The 25,153-nt window shown below is 47.4% G+C and overlaps 1 protein-coding gene across 1 annotated transcript in view; it reads left to right on the forward strand.

Annotated features, from left to right (window-relative positions):
• LOC147668723 (uncharacterized) overlaps nt 1–23,636 on the forward strand; it is a 141,372-nt gene extending 117,736 nt beyond the window's left edge. The window contains exons 3-4 of the mRNA XM_086948474.1: nt 16,636–16,708; nt 20,112–23,636. Of these exons, the coding sequence (XP_086804600.1) occupies nt 21,264–23,003 (1,740 nt within the window). The 5' untranslated portion in view covers nt 16,636–16,708; nt 20,112–21,263 and the 3' untranslated portion in view covers nt 23,004–23,636. The remainder of the gene's footprint in view (nt 1–16,635; nt 16,709–20,111) is intronic.
• The last annotated feature ends 1,517 nt before the right edge of the window (nt 23,637–25,153 follow it).

The raw sequence follows: 25,153 nt of genomic DNA on the forward strand, positions 1-25,153 counted from the left end.
AACAGTGAATGTTTCCGCACCTAGGCTAATGTGTTGCATAGTTAAATATGTGCACGGTCCCAAAGGTGAGACCAATTGCCTTAGAATTGCTTGCTTTTCTCGTCATTGCAAGTCATTGAGAATAAATGATGGGGATTGACATCAACGCCTTACTATAGCTCAATTGAATGCTTCGCCTAACGATTCTCGCTCCCGGCATAGAAACGTCTGCACTGTTAGTATTGATTTGCAATTTTAGCAAGTAGCTCTTTTTAAGAGTGCCGAAAATCTGCCGAAGCCTGTTTTATTTCAAAATGAACGCATCGCAGCTTAGAGACAACACACATTTGTTCCTCTATACATGGCACGGATAGCAAAGTTGCACCGATGCAATGACTGCTCAGCGTATGCGCCATGAGCACGCCATATTTTGAAAAACAGCACTCCGAATCAAAAAACGTTGCTTAGACTCGCGCGAATGTTTTTACCGTTTTAAACAGTCACTGACTGTAGTATTGTGGGATGCAGTCTAGTGGTTGCAGAGTGGAGTCAGAGGGAGGAGCAGGAACAGGAGGAGCCGGGGATAGGATCCAGGGGACAGTTAGAGCAGGGACAATGCAGGGATAAGACGTAGTGAATAAAGCTCCAGTTCACATGAGTACTTGTGTCTGTGTTTCTTGTAGCAGGATGCTACAACTGGCGACGAGGGTGGGATAGATGCCAGCCCCACTGAACCCAAAGCGCTGAGAAGACGCCCTGCCCGTGCAGCTCTGAAACGCTGCTGGTTGCCGCCTGGAGATAGAAGAAACGAGCGCCAAACTGCGCGAAGGTAAAGCAGCCTGTGTGTAGGGATCGGGAGCCTACTCCGACCCTATGAAGTGCCCAGAGCGGTGAGAAGAGTGTCCCTGAAGTGTGGACGGCGTCCACAACGTGCCGCCAGCAAGCGCTGCTGCGCGCGCTGAAATCCGAGCCCGGGAGACATCGGACGTCGGAAAACCTCACGCCCGATGCGTGAGGTTTGGGAGGTCATCGGCGAAGACGACCGGGAACTGCGGAGGCGAGCCGGGAGCCCACCCCGATCTCACCTGTTGTCCATGGTGACCGTGGAGGAGTGAATCCTGGCGTGGACTGCCCCAGAAGCCGACCGCCGGTGAGTCTTGAATGCCCCGAGTGGATGAGCCTGGAGAGCTAGCCTCGTGTGTGCCTGCAGTGACGGCGGCCATCTTAGAGTCAGGCGTCTGAGAAGGACAACCCTGTGCAACACAACGGCGGCCATTTTAAAGTCAGGCACCGAGAAAGAAAACAAGCATTGGCAAAGTGGATCAAAACAAACATTGGCAACTGTAAGTGAAGCAAGCATTGGTGACTGTAACAAAACAAACATTGACGCATGCAAACAAGCATTGGCGAATGCAAGTGAAGAATAAACAAACATTGGCAACTGTAAGTGAAGCAAGCATTGGTGACTGCAACAAAACAAACATTGACGCATGCAAACAAGCGTTGGCGAATGCAAGTGAAGAATAACAAAGCGCTGAAAAGACGACAAACAAGCCCATGCAAATGCAAGAAGCAATCTAAGAAGACAAACATTGATACATGCAAATCAACAAGCATTGGTACATGCAAAGACAAAGTACTGGCTAAGAGTAAACAAGCACTGGTACATGCAAATAAACAAGCAGTGATACATGCAACTAGACAAACGTCGATACGTGCAAATCAACAAGCACTGGTACGTACAAAGGAACAAGCACTGATCCATGCAAAGAGACACAAGCATCGATACACGCAGATCAACAAGCATTGGATAAATTGCAGCCAAGAAAGAAAACAAGTATTGCTGAAAACCAAACAAGCACTGGCGAACGTAACAGAATCAAGCATTAGCAAAGACCAAGCGAGCACTGGCGAAGGCCAAACAAGCATTGCTAGCGTCCCAGCGCATGACTAGACCGCAGGCTTCGACTAAATACAGATCAATTACGAAGACTAGAAGACAAGTGAACAGCCCGTGCTCTGCGAGCATGATTCATCAAAATCCTACTCTTATGGCGGGGGAAGAAATCACACAACAGTTCAATCCCTGTTTTGAAGCACCACCCCCAGGGATGCAGACGGATACTTGGAGTCTGTGTCTCAAACGGAACCAATGGCTGGCCACATTGAGTGACTTCCTGGATGCCAATGGAGAACAAAGAGAGAGGAAGTGCCTAATGCTGCTCCTCCATTTGGTGGGTCCAGAGGGCCGATGCCCAATCGAAACATTTTCCGAAGAAGACACAGACATCTATAAAAGACTCCAAGAGAAGCTATGTGCCCGTCTCTCCGCACAAACGGAAGTGGATCGAGAGCGCATCGCTTTCAACACAGCTCGGCAGGAACCAGGTGAATCACTGCCAACCTTCATCACTCGGTTAAAAAACCTGGTACAAGGCTGCCACTTCAACACCTTTACGAATGAGGACGCAATTCGACTCCGGATAATTGAAGGCTGCGCAAACCCCAACACGAAGCTCAAGATCTTGCGAGGAAAGTGGTCACTGAAGGAAATCGTCAGGAAGGCTGAAATCGGACTGCACGTCAAGGGAAGAGACAAATCAAAGGCCCAGAATCTGAAGGCAAATTACCAAGACGCCTGGACAGATAAACCTCAGAAAACAAACAGAATTGATAAGAGAGAGAAGGAAGACAGACCAGCGAAAAGACAACGGGACAGACACCGTGACATAGAAAATAACACGGATCACTCAGAGTCAGATTTCTCAGCATCTGACTACTCAAGGTCATCCAAGGACTGCTCGGAGTCAGATGACCCAGAGTCAACCATTCAAAAGACAATTCCAAAAAATTATTCACCCCCCAGGAGTTCCTCAAGGAGTCATTCAAAGAATGAAGAAAGAGCATCAAGTGGAACTAACCATAGAAGAAGGGGTCGCACTGATCAACACCGGAAGTCGGCGCAGGGACGTCAGTCGACAAGCAGTGAAGACGAGTCCAAGGAAACATCTGGTCGGAGAACACATAAACCCCAAATCAGAGGTGTTGGAGCATCAAGCAATTGGGAAGGAGAACCAGATCACACAAGACGGACTGATCCCTCACAACAACAACAACCAGCAAGAAAAGATCCATGCATTCATGGGCCCCAAAGCATCCATGGGCCCCGCGACAACGAAGAAACAGAGCGTAGATGGGCAACATCAGACGAGAAGGACGAAGAGGCAAAAGCTTGGGATCAAGCACAAGGAACAAGCACGGAACCTTCAAACAATCTCCCAAATGAGACAGCATTGAAGATATTCCAACAAAGACACATGGAGAAGCTTTTCAAAAACAGTTTCGAAGGGGAAAGCGGCTCGTCACGGACTACCCGGTTCCGAAGACCACCTAGTAGGACATTCCCAAATGAACACTCACAGAGGGAACTGACGGAGCACCCCTCTGATTCAGACAGCACGTCGGTCCGATCTTTTGAGTCGGCAGAATCATGGTCCCGACAACGACCACGTGCAACATTCTTAAAGAAACAGTCTCAGAGGGAAGTGAGGGAGAACTCCTCTGATTCAGACAGCACGTCGGTCCGATCTTTTGAGTCGGCAGAGTCATGGTCCCGACAACGACCACGTGCAACACTCGTAAAGAAACATTCTCAGAGGGAAGTGAGGGAGAACTCCTCTGATTCAGACACCGGCCATGGCGCCAAGCACCTGAACACATCAGAGAACCAAGGGACACTCTTCACGTCGAGAGCGATGTGTCCCACACCAATGTCAATGCACACTCGATCGCTCCACCAGACAACCTGTCGCATCGAACACAGATGCATCGCGACACTAATACCACACCGTCACCCCGGGTAGGGGCAGCAAGGTTGACTCGAAGGCCCTGGTCCTGGTCTTATAAAATGGAATCCGACATCGTGACCAATAGCACCCAAATAAAAACGGACCACCCAGTCAATCCGCAAAGGAAGCCAGACATGTCAGGAGAACTAAGTCATCATAGGATGAGAACAAGACACGCTAACCTTCAGCTGACCCCAGGGTCTGCCTGTTCCACGCGCGAGCAGGCATGGGAGAGACAACCCGAGACAGCAAATCAATCTCCAAATCATACCAAACTGACCTCCACCGTTCATACCTCACCGGCCGGCACCCCAGACTCGAAACAGGAAGACAGTGTTGTTCTTGACCTGACGAAGCAAACGGCAGCAAAAATAAATGCGGTGAATGAATTACTGAACCAAGCCAAGACAGTCTCGTCAGATAGCACCATACTGTCTGGCATACATGACCCGGAACCGGAGGACAGCGTTGCCTTCAACCGGACAAGACAAATGGAAGCCAAAGTGGATGCGGGTGCTCGGAAGAGGACCAGAACACTATCCACCCACGAAAGAGATCGAGCACCTGAACCAACAGTAGTTACACCACTGGAAAGAGACATGCTGACTGCGGAATGTGAGAGCAGACAGTCCACACGCAACGTGATCAAGGATGCCCTGATCAAGACAACAGAAAGATTGACCAAAGTCAAGCCCACCGCGGATTCGACACTACTGAGGCTTGAAGAACAGGCTGTCCGCCAACCTGTGTGGCGGATTGAAGAACTGCGAACACTGGGGACATTAAGCTCATTTTGTTAAGAAAGGGGGAGATGTAGTATTGTGGGATGCAGTCTAGTGGTTGCAGGGTGGAGTCAGAGGGAGGAGCAGGAACAGGAGGAGCCGGGGATAGGATCCAGGGGACAGTTAGAGCAGGGACAATGCAGGGATAAGACGTAGTGAATAAAGCTCCAGTTCACATGAGTACTTGTGTCTGTGTTTCTTGTAGCAGGATGCTACACTGACCTGAAGGTATTGGAGTGCTTTACCCGGGCACCTTGTGTACGTTACGCGTTCTGGCACCGTGGGATTAAGGGGTTTGTTTGTGGGCGAAACCAGGTGCCAAAAGGCCTGGTGATGGTGTAGCTGCCCCGGCGAGGGGGGGACTTGGCCGCCATCGGTCGGCGGTAACCCTTTACCGGGCAGCGAATTAGAAGCGGGTGCATGGAATGTGCATGTGCTGATCCCGTATCCTAGCGGTAGTAGTTATAAGCCTATCCGACATTCGTAACCCTGAATTTACAAAGGAAATGTAACCCTTGACTTAGTGCAACGGGAGATCTTACATATTATACCATTCTTTCCCAATATGTAACAAGGTGTTTTCTATTCCTGTGTCATATGTATCCTCGATTCGATTTATGTCAATGTTTCCTAGAATGTTGATGGTACACTGTGTATGAAAACGAAAACATTTCAATTTACAATGCAGCTGATGACTTTCATCTCTCTGTACTTGCTCTCCCTTTTTTTGCTAGGTGTACACCTTCAGAGTCATGGCCCGAAAGAATCCCACAACGTAACGGACGCCTTCCTCTCTCTGCTTAGCTGTCGAACTTTTAAGTCTGGCCCAGAAACTGTAAACATTTGCCCTGTACAGTGTGGATACCTTTGCAGCTATTGGGACCGCGGTTTGTGTGGGAGGGGGCCTTCGGGCCGAGAGTGTTTGAAGGGAGACTAATACCTCCCCAGCCGGGCCCCGCCAGAAAGCGATCCATCCTCGCATTTATTTATTTATTTTGTATTATTATTATTATTTTTTTTTTTTTAAATTTTACTCTCTTTGAGCCCTATTGATTCTTGAGCATTTTGCGCACTATTGATTCTTGAGCTTTTCGCGCACTATTGATTCTTGAGCATTTCGCACCTTTCTAATTACAGCGGCAAATTTGCGCCCTTTCTTTTCAATCGTGTGTGTCCTCTACTACGAGGGCCCCGTATGGAGACAAATGTATGTCCTCCCTTTCCGCTTGTGTGTGTCCTCTACTACGAGGGCCCCATATGGAGACAAATGTATGTCCTCCCTTTCCGCTTGTGTGTGTCCTCTACTATGATGGCCCCGTATGGAGACAAATGTATGTCCTCCCTTTCCGCTTGTGTGTGTCCTCTACTACGAGGGCCCCGTATGGAGACAAATGTATGTCCTCCCTTTCCGCTTGTGTGTGTCCTCTACTACGAGGGCCCCGTATGGAGACAAATGTATGTCCTCCCTTTCCGCTTGTGTGTGTCCTCTACTACGAGGGCCCCTAGACTTATTTTAAACCTGGCAACCCTCTCCCTGCCATTCTACCCTCGGGCCGATTTGCTAGGGTTTCCGCCGTTTCCAACATTCCGCCTTATATGGCGCCATTCCTGCCATGCGATAAGGTGAATCTATCTTGCCTCAAACTCGGACGCTATTGGTGCTTTTTTGGATCACTGCAGACCATGGCAGCTTTTCGTTGCGGCTATGTTGCGCCCGCTCTGCTGAGCTCGCTTCCGTGGCGATGCCGCCCACACGGACTGGTAAGAGTCCAATTGCCCTTTCTCGTGCGTTCTCATCCTCCTAACGACGGGGCTGGCAAGTGACTACCCTAATCCTCCATTATTCTATTGCAGGTTCCCTTTTACGGAGCCCCTTCCTGCCCAACGAGAGAGCTAGCCCGTCGCTTTGCCCCGAACGCAATCTAGTATGCAGTGGCCGTTTTAAGCTATGCTGCCCCCCCCCCACCCGATCTGCTGAGCTTACCTCTATTACCAATTCAATTCAATTCAAAAAGTCATTTATTCGGATTGCAAAAAATCCATAAAAGCAACACATTTACAAAAAATACATTTAAAATAGTTACGAAACTTCCACAAATAGTTAAAGGCTGCAGATATTATACAGGCGTTAATGTAAACAATCAATGTGATTCAATTACTAAAGTGCAGTCAAATTTACTAAAGTGCAAAGGCATGGGGAACTGTAAGGCACATAAACATTTCAGGGAGATTCCATCGATTTGCATGTAGAGAAGATAACTTTCAGAAATGAACTTACACGAAAAATCAGTTCATCGCTTTCTAGTTTTAAAAGCATGGAGTAGGATTGGGTCAGGGAAACTGGTCTTTGTTTTTTAAAATATGGGGCTAAAAACCACTTGATGTAGTTCATATAAAATTTACAATTAAAAAAGAAGTGTAAATCCTTTTGCCTGCTGTGTCCATCGCAGGGGCAGGGGCATAACGCATTTCCGGAGCTCATCATGCTGTGGCCCATTGGGAAGCAAAGTGAAAATTTTATGATCCCAGCTCTCAAGCAATATAATAACGATCTTTCCCAGTTAGTCAATGGAAGTCTTAGGTATAAAGGGATTTGTTGTGGAGATAAGTCGTTGTTTATATTATTCACATATGATTTGACAGTTTGTTTTTGCAATTCTATCTCCAACCTCTTTTCCCTGAAGAGGGCATAGAGTTCAATTTGTATATCCTTTTTGTCCGTACTCTTAATCTGGGAGGGGTCGTTAAAAAGATGGGTTTTGCCAATGCTGTTTAGGCTTTCCTTTGTCGCCCGGAGCCACGGGATACTCATACCTTTATCACAGGCTAAACATTCAGACACAATTTCCTGTGTTAGGATAGCGCAGTCATTGGCCCAAATGGCCAGCCAAAATAATGCAGGCCGCGTGGCAATAAAATCAGTTATACAGGGCAGGTTGAGTTCAGCGTGGCAAATGTACCCGGATGAAGAGATTGGGGCTCCAAGAAGTTTCTTGCATAGCCGGTTCTCTTCTGTCTGCAGGCTAGATGTTTTCACTATCCCCCAAATCTCAGCGCCATAGGTTGCTCCCGGGACACATTGCAGTCTGTATATTTTCACAATTGCCTTAGTTGTTTCAGACCTCTTTGGCCGTTGCAGGGAAAGGATAGAATTTATGGCCTTTGAGAACTTGCCTGTGGCGTGGGCGAGATGCCCACTCCACAGGCCGTTCGCAGCAAAGACCATACCTAAATAGGGAAATGATTTAGTAGAGTGCAACTTCTCTTGTCCTATGGAGATGGAATTGAGTTGTTTGGCCCCTGGCCCGCAGGTCATAATAAACGATTTTTTAAAATTCACTTTCAAGTCCAAGTTCTCCATAAAATGTGCAAAGTTCTTGACCAAGGCACGTAGGGCGTTTGGTGTTAAGCCCATGATCACCGCATCGTCGGCATACAGGAGTGCGGGTAACGGTCTCCCTTGGATTCTCGGGACATCAGTTGTCGTCTTTTTCAGGGAGTCACTCAATCCATTTATGTAGATGATGAACAGCAGGGGTGCTAAAACGCACCCCTGTCGGACGCCTCTTTCTACCTTGATTGCCCCTGAGATCTCACCCTCCATGCCAATTCGTACCTGAGCTTTAGTGTCTGCGTGTAGGTAGGCTAGAAAGTGTACCAAAGGTTCATCAAGGCCATAGGAGAGAAGGATCGCCCACAATTTTGACCTGTTCACTAGGTCGAATGCGGACGACAAGTCCATAAAAGCTAGGTAAATAGGTGAAACCCTAGCTATGGTGTATTTGCCTATTATGAGATTAAGATTCAGGCATTGTTCTGTTGTCCCGACCTTACTTCTGAAACCCATTTGGCATCTGTCCAACACCCCTGCTTCTTCGGCCCAGTCGTTCACTCTGTTATACAGCACCCGGCCCAAAATTTTCAAGGTGTTGTCTAAGAGTGAGATGGGCCTATAGTTTGCGGGGTCAGATCTTTCACCTTTTTTGTAGATAGGCACTATTATACTTGTGGACCAGGTGTCAGGAATGGCGCCCAACGGCAGGCAGTTGAAAACATTAACCAGAATGGGTCCCCAAAATTCTGGTTTGTGTTTGATTAGGTCGATTGGGAAGCCATCCGGCCCGGGTGCCTTGTTCCCGAGGCTTTGATTAATAGCCAAGATGACCTCCCCCAAGGTTATATCTAGTGGGCTCAGATTGCCAGGGCTATAATCATCTGTAGAAGCAATAAGGTTGGCATATATTTTGGAGAAGTGTTGTTCCCATTGCTGACTTGAGATGGTGCAGCTAATTGGTGACAGCTGTTTTCCCGTGTCCCGCATCTTCCTTACAGCAGGCCAAAAGGTAGCGCTATTTCCCACAGCAGCGGAAACAGTTAGTTCATTCCAATGTTCTTCCACCATGGCGGCCTTCCTTATCCCTATAGCTGTTTTATAGGTTTGTCTGGCGGACCGTACATCTGCTTGGCTCCTAAATTTGGAATTTAAGGCCCTGCGAAGAGCCTTGTTTGCCGCTGAACAGCGGCTGTCGAACCACCTAGGCTCATCATTATGTTTTCTGTTGGGGACAGTCAGAAGAGTCTTAATAACATTACAAAGATTTGCAAAGTCTTTGAGTATCCTTTGGTGGTTCCCATCAGTAAGTGAACACGAATCAACTATTGATTGGTGGTTGCTTAAGATTGTGTTGATGATGCGTCCACTGTCCACCCCTTTCCACTTCAGCCTCAGGTTGTTAGTTGATGGCACAATATCCCTAGCTCCCAAAGTGCGAGGCGGTGCTTGAATCGGACCCAGTCTTAAGATGATTTCCAGTGCATTGTGGTCTCCGAAGGCTGTTTCTAAAACTCTTGCCTGGGTAACTCTATCTAATAGTTCTGCGGACGTAAAGATATAGTCCACCGTGCTGGAAAAGTCTCTGCCTCTGAAGGTTGGAATATATGCAGTTTCATTATTTTTGCATATATCCATAGTGTCCAATTGGGTGTGCGTGTTTATGAAGTTTTCCAGTTCCTTCCCACGTTTGGTGGTCCTATCTGATTGGATTGCACCTTCTTTAGTTTTAGCCAGTTTGGCATTAAAGTCTCAGCTAGGATGATCCTATTGTTCGCACAGTTGTTAAGGGGTTCAGTTATTTTTGTAATGTTCTCGAATAGCTCTATGTAGTTCCTGTTAGGGGTCGAGTGGAAATCGTTATTATAGAAGTTGATCAGGTATAACGATGACTTGCATGTAAACTCGATTATTTGAATATTTGGGCTTTTAGTTGGTATTAGTTTGATAGCCCCCCCTAAAGTTATCCTGAATCCAATCAGGAGGCCTCCCATGGGGCGTCCAAAAACTGGCTTCTGTGCGCTAATGCTGTGACATTCAAAGCCCTCTATAACTATTTCAGAAGTAGCCCATGTCTCTTGTAGCATTTTTATATCTTTGTTGGATATGAATTTTAGCCATTCCTGGTCCAGCACCCGCTGTTGAAGTCCCGCTACGTTCCAGCTAATGATCCTTAATTCGTTGTTAGATTTTTTATGAGGGTATGGTTTCCCGTGGATCATATGTATATCAGAGGCTTTTTGGAGGCTGTAGGGATCTCGGGGGTCAGATGTTACGGGCCCTTTAATATTACCGCCTACTTGCTCTTCTCTTATTGGTGACATCTTCAAACAAGTTATAATCTCGATGGGACAACCCTGTTTTGTTCCCTCCAGTTCAATGTTCAGTGGCCGGGATGATGGTGGAAGTCAGTCAACCATCTCTAGGCTGCTGAATCTATTAAAAACTGGAATTCCCCAATAGGCATCTCTACTTATCATATTTCTTTGAGGATATCTATAGTTATCTCGCCCCCACTCACCCCAGTTGTTTCCCATGTCTTTTTGCCCCACCTGACACCAACCTCCATCAAAGGCCTGGTCGTGCTGGTCGAACCGGCCATGATTCCTGGATGGGTAGAAAAAAGAGAGGTGCCTTGTCTCTATGCCTTCACTATACCCCTCACTTCTCCATGAACAAATATGTTCTACCGTGCGTGGGTCCTCGAAGTTAATAATCACACAATCGCCATGTGTTTTCTTTGTCTCGTGGCCCACCCACGGTACTCTCCTAACTGTTAGAATTTTACTCCTACAGTATGGGGGTAGGGGTCTGTTATTATTTAGCCAGTAACTGACTTTATTTAGTAAAGACCAGGCAGGTTCGTCAGTACTGTCTGATATCTCGGGAACTCCCGTCATCACCACTACGTATGGACTTGATCCAGGGGGCAGATTAGCAGGGAATCTTTCTTGATTTCCTTTGTTCCTGTCCTTATAGTTGTTGGTACTACCCCCCTTTGGTTGTGTCGGGTTAGGTTGTTTCCCCTGTGGGTTTGTGTTTATAGTGGGTGGGATTGGTTTTTTCGTGACTCCCTTTGGAGGTGAGGTTAGCTTGGGTGTGTTACTAGAAACTGCAACAGGTTTTTTTCACGGGTTGTCCCGGGGGTTGTTGGGTATGTGGTTTGGCTGCCACTAGAGTTGGTATTCCTTTTGTGGATGGGGTTTTGACTAGGGCGCTTAATTCATTTAGCTGTTTTTCTATGTTCCCTAGTCTCTTATCTGTAGTTGCAAGATGGACACTTATGAGTTCCCCAACCTTCGTTATAAGTTGGTTTGTTGAGGGGCAGTCTTTACATAAGGACTCCATGATGGACGAGTCTCCTTTGTGACCCAACCCTGTATTAGATTTCTTGTTTGCCTTTTTAAAGTTGTTAGATAGGCTTTTCCCCTGCTTTCTCTGGGGTCGAGAGTTCCCCTTAGGTATGGATGTATTTAAACCTTGGGGCTGTTTCTGTATGGCTCCCTCCCTTAAACCTCGCGATGCTCTTGAAATGGGGGTTGAGTCCTCAAATGTATGTATAATGGCCGATTCTCGGGGAGGGGATAAATTAGTAGTAGTAGTAGCCGTCAAATCAGAGTCTATAATCAAGATCGGGTCAGTGGCAAGAGCATGTGTAGTGTCTGTTATCGGGATAGAGGGTAGTTGGGACTCCACGATAGACGTTGTGGACGGGCTCTCAGGGAAACTCATAGCTGGAATAGAGTTGGTAACGAGATCAAGTTGTGTATTGAAGTTGTCTGTGACATCTAGGTTTGGGGATTTCTTCAAACTCCGTAGTGAGTCTGAGAGTAGTTGTGTTACTGATAAACCCACAGTGTTAGGCATGGTGTGAATCTCTGCTCTAGCACTAACTACGGAGACGCCGTCAGCAGGGTTATTCCTATTAGCGGTATTTGCAGAAGCGAGGAGACCCAAGGAAGAGCGTTTGGCTTGGGCCAGTTCCAGGGAGACTCTGCGCTCCAGTAGTGATATTCCATGGTCGATCGCTTCATTGGCCCTGGAGATGAAGTTATCGATTGGGCCAGTGACCTTCCCTACTCCTGCAGCAGTCTTGCTGCGACTGCCCCTTGTAGACATAGCAGTATTTATGAAAATTAGTCGCCTGGTAGGGACGAGGCGTAAATAAAAGAGGTGTCTGTAAGGAACTTACTTTGGGAATGTCAGATAGCGTGGGACTAAGTGGGGTGGCCCGTCCCGTCCTCCGTCGTCCTCGGACGGCCTCAAACGGCCCGCCCTTCGCCCGGGCTTCGCCCCGGGCGCTCCCGCGCGCTCCCGCGCTGCGGGGTTCACCGTTTCTTATAGGCGTCAGTAGACGTAATTAGGCGGGGCGGTCAGGGAGAGCGGGCCAGGTGACTCGGCCTCGGGATTGCCGGGACTCCTGGGAGAACGAGTCCCGGTCCCAGCGCTCGCAACCCTGTCGCTCACCCACTCACCCAGCAGGGGCCAACACCTCAAGCAGCAGCGTCGGCGAAGCGGGACCCGCGAAGCGGGTTTCGCGAGATGTGAGCAAATCCTTCCCCAGACAGCAGCAGGGCAAAGGTCTGTATGGCATCCCGTGTAGCAGTTGAAGGCAGGGTCCTTTTGTATAATTAGGCGGGGCGGGGCGGTCAGGAAAGCGGGCCAGGTGACTCGGCCTCGGGATTGCCGGGACTCCTGGGAGAACGAGTCCCGGTCCCAGCGCTCGCAACCCTGTCGCTCACCCACTCACCCAGCAGGGGCCAACACCTCAAGCAGCAGCGTCGGCGAAGCGGGACCCGCGAAGCGGGTTCCGCGAGATATGAGCAAATCCTTCCTCAGACAGCAGCAGGGCAAAGGTCTGTATGGCGTCCCGTGTAGCAGTTGAAGGCAGGGTCCTTTTGTATAATTAGGCGGGGCGGGGCGGTCAGGGAGAGCGGGCCAGGTGACTCGGCCTCGGGATTGCCGGGACTCCTGGGAGAACGAGTCCCGGTCCCAGCGCTCGCAACCCTGTCGCTCACCCACTCACCCAGCAGGGGCCAACACCTCAAGCAGCAGCGTCGGCGAAGCGGGACCCGCGAAGCGGGTTCCGCGAGAGGTGAGCAAATCCTTCCTCAGACAGCAGCAGGGCAAAGGTCTGTATGGCGTCCCGTGTAGCAGTTGAAGGCAGGGTCCTTTTGTATAATTAGGCAGGGCGGGGCGTTCAGGGAGAGCGGGCCAGGTGACTCGGCCTCGGGATTGCCGGGACTCCTGGGAGAACGAGTCCCGGTCCCAGCGCTCGCAACCCTGTCGCTCACCCACTCACCCAGCAGGGGCCAACACCTCAAGCAGCAGCGTCGGCGAAGCGGGACCCGCGAAGCGGGTTCCGCGAGATGTGAGCAAATCCTTCCTCAGACAGCAGCAGGGCAAAGGTCTGTATGGCGTCCCGTGTAGTAGTTGAAGGCAGGGTCCTTTTGTATAATTAGGCGGGGCGGGGCGGTCAGGGAGAGCGGGCCAGGTGACTCGGCCTCGGGATTGCCGGGACTCCTGGGAGAACGAGTCCCGGGCCCAGTGCTCGCAACCCTGTCGCTCACCCACTCACCCAGCAGGGGCCAACACCTCAAGCAGCAGCGTCGGCGAAGCGGGACCCGCGAAGCGGGTTCCGCGAGATGTGAGCAAATCCTTCCTCAGACAGGAGCAGGGCAAATCCTTCCTCAGACAGCAGCAGGGCAAAGGTCTGTATGGTGTCCCCTCTATTACCACGCTTCGGGGGCACCGCCGCCCGCACCGACCTGCCTCCTTTCCTGCGCACTGCCGTTCAGGCTGCCGGTGCTGGAAGTTGTGACTTCCTGGGCCTTTCTCAACTCCTGCCCAAGACGTCCTCACTGACGATCCTCAGAAGATGTCTCACTTTCGTCTCCCCTCTGCGGCTTGCTGGGAAGGCGGGAGGCATGGCAGGCAGCCGGGGCCATCAAGGTGCGTCTCTTCAGTACTTCAGGCTCCCCGACCATTGCCGCCCCTCACGCTGCTTTGATCCCGCTGTTTCCTGTATTTCCTTTGCTCCGGTCTGTGCTTGTTCCTTGCCATGGGAGAGGGTGAAGGGGTTCCCAGCCCTGCCCCCGTTCTTCCGCTCCTGCCACGAGGAAAAAGGCAATATGATACCTGGGTCAGCTCTGTGGCGCAGGCGGAGGATCCAATCATGCTGTCCGCGCCATTCGGACTTTGCCCCTCGTGCTTATGTTATGTTCTAGCCCGTGTTCAAGGCCGAAGATCGGCTGCGGGGCTCGGGTCCAACCTGCTTGCTGCAGTCTACCGTAATTCCGCCCGTGCCCCAACGTCCCTGATACTTGCAGCAGGGTTCGCCTGGCGGCGTGCGATAACCAATAAGTTCACTGGCGCCGCTGGCCTCGGGTCTCCGGTTCTCAGTTTGCTCTGCCCCTGGCTGACCCTGCCCTGCTCCGGGCGGGGTGAATGTTCTCAGCGACGGTGGTTGCTCCTGCTGGCCCTTTCGTGCAGGGGTTCATCTTGACTCGACAAGAATCTGTGCTCCGCCGCCGGTGCTGCTCCCCCGCTCCGATAAGATAGGAGCTTGCCTGGGGAAGCAGCGTTTATATTCCTCCCCCATTCGCCTTCCAGGCCAGGTAGGCCCCATGTCCATTGGAGAGTTCGTAGCCCGCCTGGGCCTCCATTGGCCGGGGGTGCCGGCGCCTCTTCGGCGGCCGTCGCTGGGGGAGGGGCCGGCATTTCCTTAGCTCCTGGTCACTTTGCGCGCCAAAAACCGGCCCCCACTAGTTTGTTTGTGTCCAGGGGCGCAGCGCTGGTTATGGCGCCGGCTCTCGAGCCCCCTTCGGGAGCAGCCTCTGCAATAACTACCACAGCACTCCAGGGCCAGCACCCCATCACTTCTCTGTGGCCGTGCAGGCTGTGTCTCCCCATACCTCCATCTCCGAAGAAGCCGAGCTCTCCAGAGATTGATGGGGGATGATTAGGGCTCCCCCTCCTCGCAGCAGGGAGATGACCCAAGCAGCTGCACAGATTTGACAGCAAAAATCACATCGAGAAGCAGCAGTCTTAGTCCCAGCTTTCTGCCTGCACAGCGCCAGCTACAAACCGAGTGAGCTAAAGAAGGGACGTGCCCATATACCCTGGAGCTGCACAGTCCACTCAAGTGCCAGCTGCCCCCTTCTCTGGCTTTGTAGGGATATTGCAAGGTGGGGGAGGGTAGACTCAAGGGAGGAGGGGGGGTGAAACCTTCTTTGTTTGTGAACTCTGAGGTATGTGATCCCAAATGGACTTTCTGTTTCGCTGGGATGGGCAGCAGGAGGTAGGGGGCTCCCACACACTGGCCATCCCCTCTCAGTTGGAGAAGCAGCCTTTTCGCTTCTGGCCGAGGAGTTTACATTACTGTGCCCATCTGTCACTGAAAACTCCCACCCTGATAACGAACTGCATTGATATTGTGCGAAATGATAACATTTCATTTAATGGCTGGTATAGCCTGCTGCGGAGGACTATAGGTCCATTACATCATTTGACTAAGGAGGGCAGAATGTGTTAATTAATAAAACAAAGAGGACCGAGACCGAGGGCGTTGAGATACCTGTGCGACTCCGAACCTTTGTTTTACAGCTGTTGATGTGAATGTTCAACAGTTAGGAGCTGCATGCATTGCCACGGTGGTTAATTATTGAACATTAACAGCAGTAGCTATGAAAGGGGCTTGCGTCCACACCTTGTTCTCCCTGAGCTCGGCTAAACTATTTTTTGTTGTGCAGGTGATCCAGGGAGATGCAGGAGCTGAGCTGTAATCCTCCCCCCCTCCTTCCGAGACGCCAGTGACACTGCGAGCTACGGGAAGAAGAAGGGGGGAAGGCTTCTGGAGCCCGACTGCACAGGCGCTATCTTTTGCTTTTCTCTGCCCAGTCCATATATTTTGGAGAGGCAGGGGAAAGAGAGAGGGTGTGTATGAGGACATTGTAATGTTAAGAGCGGCGGGCCTATATCAGGTTTTAGAGGCTGCTGCTGCCCTTTGTGTTCAATGGAGATCTCAACATTTCAATGTTCTAAGCTTTGTCCTGTGAAGGTTTGAGTCCAAATTCCTGCTCTTGAGTGTCAGTCCTTTGGGGCTCAGAAGACACCGAGCCTCCACATCATCCCTTTAGATAATTTATGAATAAAAAGCGCCAACACATTGATGCCTTGTTGCTTTTCCATTTCTCAGTATTCCCAAACTGCATCAGCTTGACCTTGAATTGCTGTTTCTTAGAGAGCGTGGGTTGTATAAATCTAAGAGTGTGGTTGACTGACTTATGGACTATGGGCAGAATTATGTAGAAGGACTTTAACATGCTGTTTGTGAATTAGACTGTTCTGCTTCGCAAGTTGTATGCACTGTAAATGGACAGATGGGAGTTATGAAGAAGGGACTGTGTTTCGCAAGTTTCATGAACTGTAAATGGACAGATGGGAGTTATGAAGAAGGGACTGTGTTGTTGGGGTCTGTTCTCTGAGAGTGTGGGTGCGCTCCACATGCACCGAGACCTTTCCCAGCAGTGGGATCATAGATCATGGTCTGTATATTTATAACCATAGTTGCTTCACAATGGTTTTCAGAGAACAACAGTTCATTTTGTTTTGTTAGTTCAGGACGGTAATTTAGAAGATGGGATAAAGTGCGATTGTCGTCTGATGTAAAACCTTCTCTTTACTTCCTATCAAGGAAATCTGGAATGATCAGGCAATGCTGTGAGGTGAGGCTGACACCCTTGGAGGAAGAAACAAATAACTGTCAGGTTGTGTTTCCTAGCACCCTAAGTTTCCTTGTTGCCTGTTTCTTCTTTCTCTTTTCCCTCTCTCGATCTCGGTTTATGTCTCTCCAACTTCAGCATTTTACTCCCTCCATGCACTATCAGACGTCCGATAATACCTGGTGGAACATGTTGGGCACCTAGTGCAGTTCAGGTTTCGTATCAGGTCAGGATGCACTGGACTGTGAGCACTTGCCTCCTGTTTTACAGAGCAGTTCCTTTACAATTGGTGCATTTCTCTCCTCCTCTGCACCACGTGATACTATCCTCCCTCTTTCTGTTCTTTCTGTGTCTTTTCTCTCTGGGTCTGAATTCCACCTCTTTACATCCTCCCATCCTGCCCTTTACTGTCTTCTTTGCCACTTCAGGGATTGTGTTCGGTACTTGTGGTGAGAGTGAAAGATAGTCTATTTTTTCTCTCATTCCTCTGTTAGTTTTTTGTTTTTTCTTTTCTTGCCTTTTTTGGTTTCTTTTAATGTTGTGATGTTTTTCCTTTGTCAGGTGTCACCAATCTTACTATCTCCTCACCCATCATATCCCCTTGCATATGTTCCGATCACTTTCTCTTCAATTTTACCATCTCTATACCGATGTGTAGTAAGCCCATAACAACTAAGGTGGATCTCATTAGGAAATGGGGCACCCTCGACAAACAAGCCTTTTTGGAAAGTCTTGAGAGTTCTATACCAGCCAATAAAGCAGACCTCGACCAGGCCGAGGCAAACATCTCAGACTGGCTTTTAGCAGCAAGTAACACACATGCCCCATTAAAAAAACTCAAAACAGCTCACCACTCGGACGCTCAAAAATGGTTTTCCCACGACCTAAGGGTCCAAAAACTTGACATCCGCCAAAAGGAGCGGAAAGGAGGAGAGCTTATGATCCTCACGAAAAAACCCTCTATCTGGCTGCCCCAGCAGACTATATGAAAGCAATCACACAAGCCAAGGCTTCCTAGTTCTCTGGCATAATAGAACACTCAGAAAATAAAGCCAAGGACATCTTCGCAATTGTTAACAAGCTCTCCAATTCTGAGAGAACCCTGCCCAAACCTATGGTCACTCAAGACCTGTGCAATTCTCTCAACAAATATTTTCTCAACAAAATTGCCATCATTAAGCCAGTATCCCTGTCATGGATCCTAAACCTACTTCCCCCGCATGTGCCCCCATCACCTACTCCCTTGATCATTTCCCACTTCTTGATGCACACTCCTTACAAGCCCTCCTGACTAGGGTAAAATCTGGCTCTCCCAAGGACTGTTGCCCTCCTCACATTGAAAAAAATGTATTTACGGCTCTATCCCCTCCAATCCTGACCTTTCTCAATGCGTCACTGTCCCAAGGCGTGGTATCTAAAATCTTTAAAGAGGCAGTTGTTGTCACCCTCTTAAAAAAAACAGGGGCAGACCCCTCAATCCTCTCCAACTATAGGCCTATTTCCCTCCTTCCCTATTTAGCAAAAGTTCTAGAGGCTCACGTAACCACCCACCTCTTGATCTTTATTGAGCAATCCAACTTTCCGGATTCCTATCAAGCTGGATTTTGACCCGCCCACTCCACCGAGACAGTCATCACTGCCGTTATGGATTTTCTCTGTCATAATGCAGATAGAGGAATCCCACAGGTCCTGGTCCTACTGGACCATTCGGCAGCGTTTGACAAGGTCGATCATAACATCCTTCTCGACCGTGTCAAACAGGCCGTCATCTGTAACTCAGCCTACAGCTGGATTAGGTCCTTTCTAAGTGACCGTACTCAAACTGTCTGTCTAGCCCCCTTCTCAGCCCCCAAAGTCCACACTTCTTGAGGGGTCCCTCAGGGCTCCTCGCTGTCTCCCCTCTTGTTTAACTTATATATAGCCCCTCTGATTCAGTCCCTCAAAGCATTCAAGGCCATCACATTCAACTACGCAGATGATCTTCAACTCATCTTCACTATCGACAACTCCCCTGAATCCATTCAGGAGTTTCAGAGCACTATCCTACACATCCGTCAATTGATGGACTGTAACCAGCTGAAATTAAACCCCGGCAAGACCGAACTAGTCCTCAATGGCAAAAGTCAACTATTCTGGGGCCCACACTATTGGCACTTGGCTCTCCTCCCATTCCCTCCACTTCGGTCAAAAGCCTGGGAGTGTCCATTGACAAAGATCTATCACTAAAAACCCAAGTAAGCACAGTAGTGTCCTCCTGCGTCTTCCAACTTCGAATAATCGAATCAGTTGGATGCTAAACCAACCGGCCTTGATCCAGGTGGTGATAGCTCTTGTACTATCACACCTGGACTATGCCAATTCTATCTATCTGGGCCGTCCTCTCTTCCTTAGTAAACAACTCTAAATGGCTCAAAACCAGGCCGCCAGACTGATTCATCGACTGCCACGTTGGCAGTCAGCAAGGCCTCTGTTAAAACAGCTTAACTGGGTCCCCATCTCCCAACGAGTTACATTCAAAATGGCCTATATCATCTTCAAGTGCCTCCATGCACGCAGCCCCCAAATCATCAACAATCTCCTGTCTAGATACACCCCCTCTCGTAGCCTCCGGTCTGCCAACCAACATCTCCTGATCATTCCCCCTTTCAAGCTCCAACGCCAGGGAGGAGGCAGGCTTGCCGTCCTTGCCCCTAAACTATGGAACTCCCTCCCTTTGGAAATCCGCTCCTGTACCAATCTTTTAGTGTTCAGGAGACAGCTTAAAACCTGGTTGTTCACTCAGGCCCATGCATAACTTTCCGACCATCAAAGTATCTGTCAATCAGCGCCATGTAACCTCTGGGTGTACGTGCGCTATATAAAATCCTGTTAACATAACATAACATAACATAACATAACAGGTGTTGCAGTGCCCGGGGCACTGTCGGAGGAGTGTGATGAGTTCCAGTCCACAAAGTAAGTCCTTATCACCCCCTCAATTTGAAATGGTGAATTCCACTGAGCTAACTGGACACGGCCTCTGTCTATGCTGGCATTTGAAGCAGTGATTCCAACAGCCAATTCCTCTGTTCAATTAAATGTCCTTTCATAGATCACTGGAAAAAAATGATAAATGAACACTCCCAGTGTGCAGTGGAATAAATAGCATCTGATAATTCATTACAAGTATTACAAATATATTGACTGCGTCTGAGAATCCCTGTCGGAATATATGTCTAACTTGTGATTCTTTCTTAAATATTCACTTGTTTTGCTTTCACAACCTTGAGTTCCAGTCGTTCCAAGCTCCCTTTCTACACTGAGTCCCAGATCTGTTTCATCACTATCAGAAACGTAACTCAAACTGATTGCTTATATTGCTTCTATAAATGCTTTCTTTCTGTAAAGTACAAAGTCATAAATATTTGTTCTTCGTGTTGATTTACAATATCTAACTCTATTTCTCCAGGTGACCGAAGCATGAACAGATAAAAGAAGGCTTTAATTTAGTGAAACACAATAAAAAGGATTATTTCAAGGAAAGTTAAATCCTTCTCGAGCTCTAGAGGAGAAACATATTCTAAGTGCCTGGAATGTTGATGAATTTGGAGCGGAAGAAACTGCTGAATGTGAAAGTTGTCAACTATTTAAAGAAAAATTACGATAAATGTTTACGACGAGTCAGTTATTGAGATTGAAGAGCCTCTGAAATGTGAAAGGAACCCAAGAGTAAATTGAAAGTCTGCATCTACTTATTGTAAGAATATTTTTACTTAAAAGAAACATTTCAAGAACAAAGAACATTGGCAACAATTAATACCCACACAGGGCATTTGAGAATAATCAGTTTTGTAAATTATGTCTGATGGTTTATGAGAAATGCCCTGGCGACCCAAACCCCTCCTAAAAAACAGTATCTGTGACCATGAAGTGACAGAATTGTCAGAAAGACTGATAACCACGGTTTAAAAGAGCAAGCTTTTGTCTACTTCTCAAGTGATTGTTAGAGAGAAGACATTGTTTGAAAAATCGAATTGTAAATGCTCTTCCTCAAGTGTCATTACAGCAAACCACCAACTCTGTCTCTATGGTTGATTTGAGTAGTTTCAAAGTGTCCCGGACCACCAAAGTTGAACATGTACCTGCCTTAGCGTTAGAGCGGAAAAGCATGTACTGGCACATAGTTTAGAAGGGGACAGTGCTATGTATTACTAATTCATGAAACCATCCTGGCCTGCCCTTGCCACCTGTCATTACTTGTATGAACAAATATACTTAAACAGCAAATACTAGATCACAGAGACCTTATCAGGGCTTTCAAAACTCCTAAATGGAATCTGATAAATTGGAGTCCCAAAATGAGTTTAATTCAACTTGAGAGAACTCACCCAGGCATAACTTGGAGAAGTTGAATCCATCTCACTAAATACAAGGGGCCCCTCTGTGAAAGCTTATGAAACATGTTAGACAGGCTGCCTTTAAAAGTAGGAAATAATCTCTAGATAAAAGCTATAATTATTTCAATACAAATGTTAATAAGAGCATCTGCAGTGTATTTTAGAAGTTTATATTGATTGTAACATAAACAAGTACAAACGCTGGAATCAGATACAGTCTTAACATGGGCGGTGTCCAGGAGCAAACCCAACATGAAGACTCACATAACTCGAATAAGAGTGATGGATGTGAGAACAGCTTTAGCTCTCAATCCTACCCCACTAAACACGAGAGAACTCACACTGGACAAAAACCTTATCAGTGTCCAGAATGCCAGAAATGCTTCACTCACAAATCCTCTCTCGTTCAACATGTGAGAATCCACACTGGGCACAAAAAGTATCAGTGCACTGAATGCCAGAAAAGCTTCAGTCTGAAAGGTCATCTCACTGAACATGAGAGAAAACACACTGGGGTAAAACCATATCAGTGCACTGAATGTCAGAAAAGATTCAGTCTGAAAGGTCATCTCACTAAACATGAGAGAACACACACTGGGGTAAAAACTTATCAGTGTACTGAATGCCAGAAAAGCTTCAGTCTGAAAGGTCATCTCACTGAACATGAGAGAACACACACTGGGGTAAAACCGTATCAGTGCACTGAATGCCAGAAAAGATTCAGACTGAAAGGTCATCTCACTAAACATGAGAGAACACACACTGGGGTAAAACCGTATCAGTGCACTGAATGCCAGAAAAGCTTCAGTCGGAAAGGTCATCTCACTCAACATGAACGAACACACACTGGGCTAAAACCTTATCCGTGCACTGAATGCCAGAAAAGCTTCAGTCGGAAAGGTCATCTCAGTCAACATGAGAGAACTCACACTGGACAAAAACCTTACCAGTGCTCAGAGTGCCAAATAAGATTCAGTCATAAGGCCAGTCTAATTTTTCATGAGAAAATCCACACTGGGCTGAATCCTTATCAATGCTCAGAGTGCCAAAAAAGCTTCAGGCGGAAATTCTGTCTCATTAAACATGAGAGAACACACACTGGGCTAAAACCTTATCAGTGCACTGAATGCCAGAAACGCTTCAGTCAGTTAGTTCACCTCACTCGACATAAGATAACACACACTGGCTACAAAGCTTACCAGTGCTCAGAGTGCAAAAAATGTTTCAGGTGTAAATTCCATCTCATTCGACATGAGAGAATTCACACTGGGCAAAAACCATATCAGTGCACTGAATGTCAGAAAAGTTTCAGCCTGAAATCTAGTCTAGCACTTCATGAGAGAACTCACACTGGTGAAAGACCTTATCAGTGCACTGAATGCCAGAAAAGCTTCATTCAGAAAGGTCACCTCATGGAACATAAGCTAACACACACTAGGGACAAACCTTACCAGTGCTCAAAGTGTCCAAAAAGTTTCAGTTGGAAGGCCAGTCTTATTAAACATGAGGGAATCCACCCTGGGAAAAAACCTTATCAGTGCACTGAATGCCAGAAAAGCTTCAGTCACAAAAGTAATCTGACTAAGCATGAGATAATACACACTGGGTACAAACCTTATCAGTGCTCAAAGTGCCCAAAATGTTTTATTTGTAAGGCCAGTCTCATTACACATGCGAGCGCTCACACTGGTGAAAGACCTTATCAGTGCACTGAATGCCAGAAAAGCTTCAGTCTGAAAGGTCAACTCACACAACATAAGAACACACACACTGGGGACAAACCTTATCAGTGCTCTGAATGCCAGAAAACCTTTGCCTGGAAAACTAGTTTTGCTCAACATATAAGAACTCACACTGGTGAAAGGCCTTATCAGTGCACCGAATGCCAGAAAACCTTTGCCTGGAAAACTAGTTTTGCTCAACATAAGAAAACACACATGGGGGGCAAACCTTATCAGTGCTGAGAGTGCCAAAAAAGCTTTGCTTGTAAGATCCAGCTCATTCAATCTGAGAGAATCCACACTGGCGAAAGACCTTATCAGTGCACTGAAAACTAGAAAAGTTTCAGCCAAAAATCTACTCTTGCTCAACATGAGAGAACTCACACTAGACAAAACCTTGTAATTGCTCTAAATGCCAGGGAGATGTCTGCTTGAGATTCAGTTTGATTCAACATAAGAGAACCCACAGCGAGAAAAAAAATTAATAGTGCTCTAAATGTGATGAAAACTTCAGTTATAAATGCAACCTATGTACATGAGATAGACAATGCAGGAGAATAAAAGGTGCTCAGTGTCAACTCTGGGGAGGAGGTTTCAATATCGCAGAACATTCACATGACGTGGCCAGACAGACATCAATCCATTGATTGTCCAACAAACCGCGTACTGAGAAACGCACACTGCAAGGGATGGAAATGCTTGAATTAGGCTTATTTCTTTGTGCCTAACAAAAAGTTATACATGGAATTATTTGGAATTATGTTCTTAATAGTTACAATGATTTTTAAATGAAAAGTCTAAAATGTTATCATGAAGTAATTTTTTTAAATTTTGTAAACAGTTTTTTAATCTATAAATAATTTTAATTTATCTTAATTTCCTATTGGGTTCTATGTTTAAGTCTCTGTCTCCAGTTTTCTAAGGGAGGGTTTTGCATTATCATTGGTTGGCTATGTGTGGGGCTGCACTTTCTATTGCTCAAATTTGACTATAGTAAGGTATATTTGTAAATTTTTGCCCCACCTCAGTTAAATGGCATAGAGACGCTCAGGTCTACATATTTTAGTATGTTTGCGCTCGTATTGCTAAATAGCTAAAAGTGGCAAAGTTACTCTAGGTATATCCTTGCATGTATAGAGTACTCACAGGTATAAGATACCTTTGTGAATAGCTCTCAAGGTGTCCATCTCGACCAAGTGTTTCATTTTTGTAGTAAAGCTAAAGTGGATACAGTTACTTGGGCTGTTAGAGCGAATGGGAGGATCCTGCGCGAACACCAGAGCACTCGTCCAATGTGTTTGTTTGACATAGGAGCGGCAACAAATATCTTGCAGTAATTTTCCTAGACTTGCTACATCTCTCGCCTCCTGAGGGCCTCTTGTAGCAGCGATTTGATACTGCAGTAGTAGGATCAGGTAATTTCTCCCTGTTCTTAAACATGTTATCATGAATTGCTTTTATATTTTCCCTTCTCCTCTTCCTTTCACCTGATTTTGTTGTGTTTACTACCACATTGCACTGAAATGTACTTTGTTGTTAAATGGTTTTAAGGTCTTATTCTTCATGTACCTTTTTATACTATGAACAGTTGTTTTTCCTCACTGTACGGCTACAGTGTAGGCACCGAGAGCCCAAAACCTGAGATTCCTGCACCTTGATTTCCCTTTATTGGTATTCCACCTTTACACCTGGATAATTGAGATAAGGGTTGATATGTTGATTGACCTTTGAACCTGCTGTGTTATGCCTTGGCGGTCACAAGTGTCATGTTTGTACGGTCAGCGTGAGCTCTTGTACGCTGCTTGTTCTCACACGCAATTCTCTGCGTTGGTTTGGATCATCAACCTTGAGCCATCTCCATTACCTGGAAACCCCAAAGACCTTGCAGCTGTTTTAATTGCCTGGCATTTGACACATTTTGATGGCCAAGAATGTGGTTTGACTTGATGACTCAACTGTTCTTTGTGGCTATTTTGCACTTCATGACGGATCTGTGCATCTCGTCACCTTCTCTGACTGGTTCTGCCCAAAACCTTGTGTATCAAAATTAAGCATGGGCCAAAAATCCGTTCCACTCGAGAAATTTGCGGATTTTCAGCAATTTCGCAATCCGTGAATCTCGCGAAATTGCCCAAAAATTTGTGAGTTTTTTTTAATGGCCAGCTCACTAAAGGGACCAAAGTTACAGGCACACACGGTCACTGGAGGCAAATCTTCTGGCCCTTTACACAGCTGCAGTGTAGGAAAAGCACTATACATATATCCAATGAGGTAGCACTTACTGATTAGCCAGTAGAAAGTAGAGAGACTCACCCACCTCTGGTCACAGACATGGGTGAGACAGAGGCTTACAGACCTTGGGTAGGGGGGGCGAGGTCTGTGAGGCATAGAGA

The sequence above is a fragment of the Lissotriton vulgaris genome, unplaced genomic scaffold (genome assembly GCF_964263255.1).
Source record: "Lissotriton vulgaris unplaced genomic scaffold, aLisVul1.2 SCAFFOLD_494, whole genome shotgun sequence".
NCBI lineage: Eukaryota > Metazoa > Chordata > Amphibia > Caudata > Salamandridae > Lissotriton > Lissotriton vulgaris.